Source organism: Malurus melanocephalus, unplaced genomic scaffold, assembly GCF_030028575.1.
Source record: "Malurus melanocephalus ecotype Western Australia unplaced genomic scaffold, MMel_1.1 scaffold_433, whole genome shotgun sequence".
NCBI classification, from domain to species: domain Eukaryota; kingdom Metazoa; phylum Chordata; class Aves; order Passeriformes; family Maluridae; genus Malurus; species Malurus melanocephalus.
This window is the reverse complement of record NW_026623665.1, coordinates 250,055-251,040: the sequence shown is the minus strand read 5'-3', so window position 1 is coordinate 251,040 and position 986 is coordinate 250,055. Positions and strand designations below refer to the sequence as shown.

The window sequence follows — 986 nt, the reverse complement described above, 5'->3', positions numbered from 1 at the left end:
CGGCGGCTCCGGCTCCTTCTTTTTCTCCTCCTGCTCCCGCTGTTCCTCCGGCGGCGGCAGCTCCTCATCGAGGAGGTCGCGGTACCTGCGGCGGAGGACGATGTCCTTGGAGGCGCCGGGGGAGGCGGCGGGGTGGACGGTGGCCAGGGAGTTGACGAGGCTCTTGAARTACTCGCGGCGCTCCCGCCGCTGCTGCTCCGTCAGCGCCGGGTCACGGAGGAACCGCTGGAAGTGGCGGAGCAGCGCCGTGTTGGGGGCTCGTCCCCCGGCCGCCCAGAGGAAGTCCAGCACAGCCTCCTGGCTCAGCTCCCGCGCCATGCTCCGGGCCGGCCGGCTTTCGGTCCTGGGTGCTGTGTCTCGGTGCTTGGCTCTGCACCCAGGTGCGGCGGGGAAACCCGCCTCCTGCCGCGCCGGGCCTCTCCGCCTCCTCCTCCTCCTCCGCAGCCGGGCCGCCACCCTACGGTCGCCTTTGCCCGGGGTGGCGGCCCGTCGAGGTGCGWGCTGGGGTGACAGCGCTGAGAAGTGACAGCGAGGGAGAGGAGCAGGGTAGGGGAGCGGGAGGAGCTGAGAAGTGTAAGGGTCAATGAGACCAAAGAGCTGTTTATCAGTCATTGTATCAGTGAATGGACAGCGGGTCATAGGCACAAACTGAAGTGCAAGAAATTCCATTTGTGAATGAGGAAAAGTTGTTTTACAGTGGGAGTAGTCAGCTACAGGAACAGGTTGGCTGCAGAGTGTAGCCTATCCTCAGGGAGATTCAATGGTCCATGGGGCCCCTGAGCACCAGACATGCCTCCCGACCTGAACTGCACCGTGATGCGGTGACTTAGGATAACTGGCAGTAAAGATTCACAAATGTGCTGTGGTTTGGGCTAGCTGTCATTGTGTGTGGGATTGTACCCGTGTATGACAACCACACACAAATACCAAGAGTGTCTGCAGTCAAAATCCCATCATCTCATCTCATCTCATCTCATCTCATCTCA

At 61.5% G+C, this 986-nt stretch overlaps 1 protein-coding gene across 1 annotated transcript in view; it reads right to left on the bottom strand.

Moving 5' to 3' along the window:
* Window positions 1-544, bottom strand: part of SOWAHB (sosondowah ankyrin repeat domain family member B) — a 3,611-nt gene extending 3,067 nt beyond the window's left edge. Inside the window, exon 1 of the mRNA XM_057380054.1 lies at window positions 5-544. Coding sequence (XP_057236037.1) covers window positions 5-318 — 314 coding nt within the window. The 5' untranslated portion in view covers window positions 319-544. The remainder of the gene's footprint in view (window positions 1-4) is intronic.
* Between the last annotated feature and the right edge of the window lie 442 nt (window positions 545-986).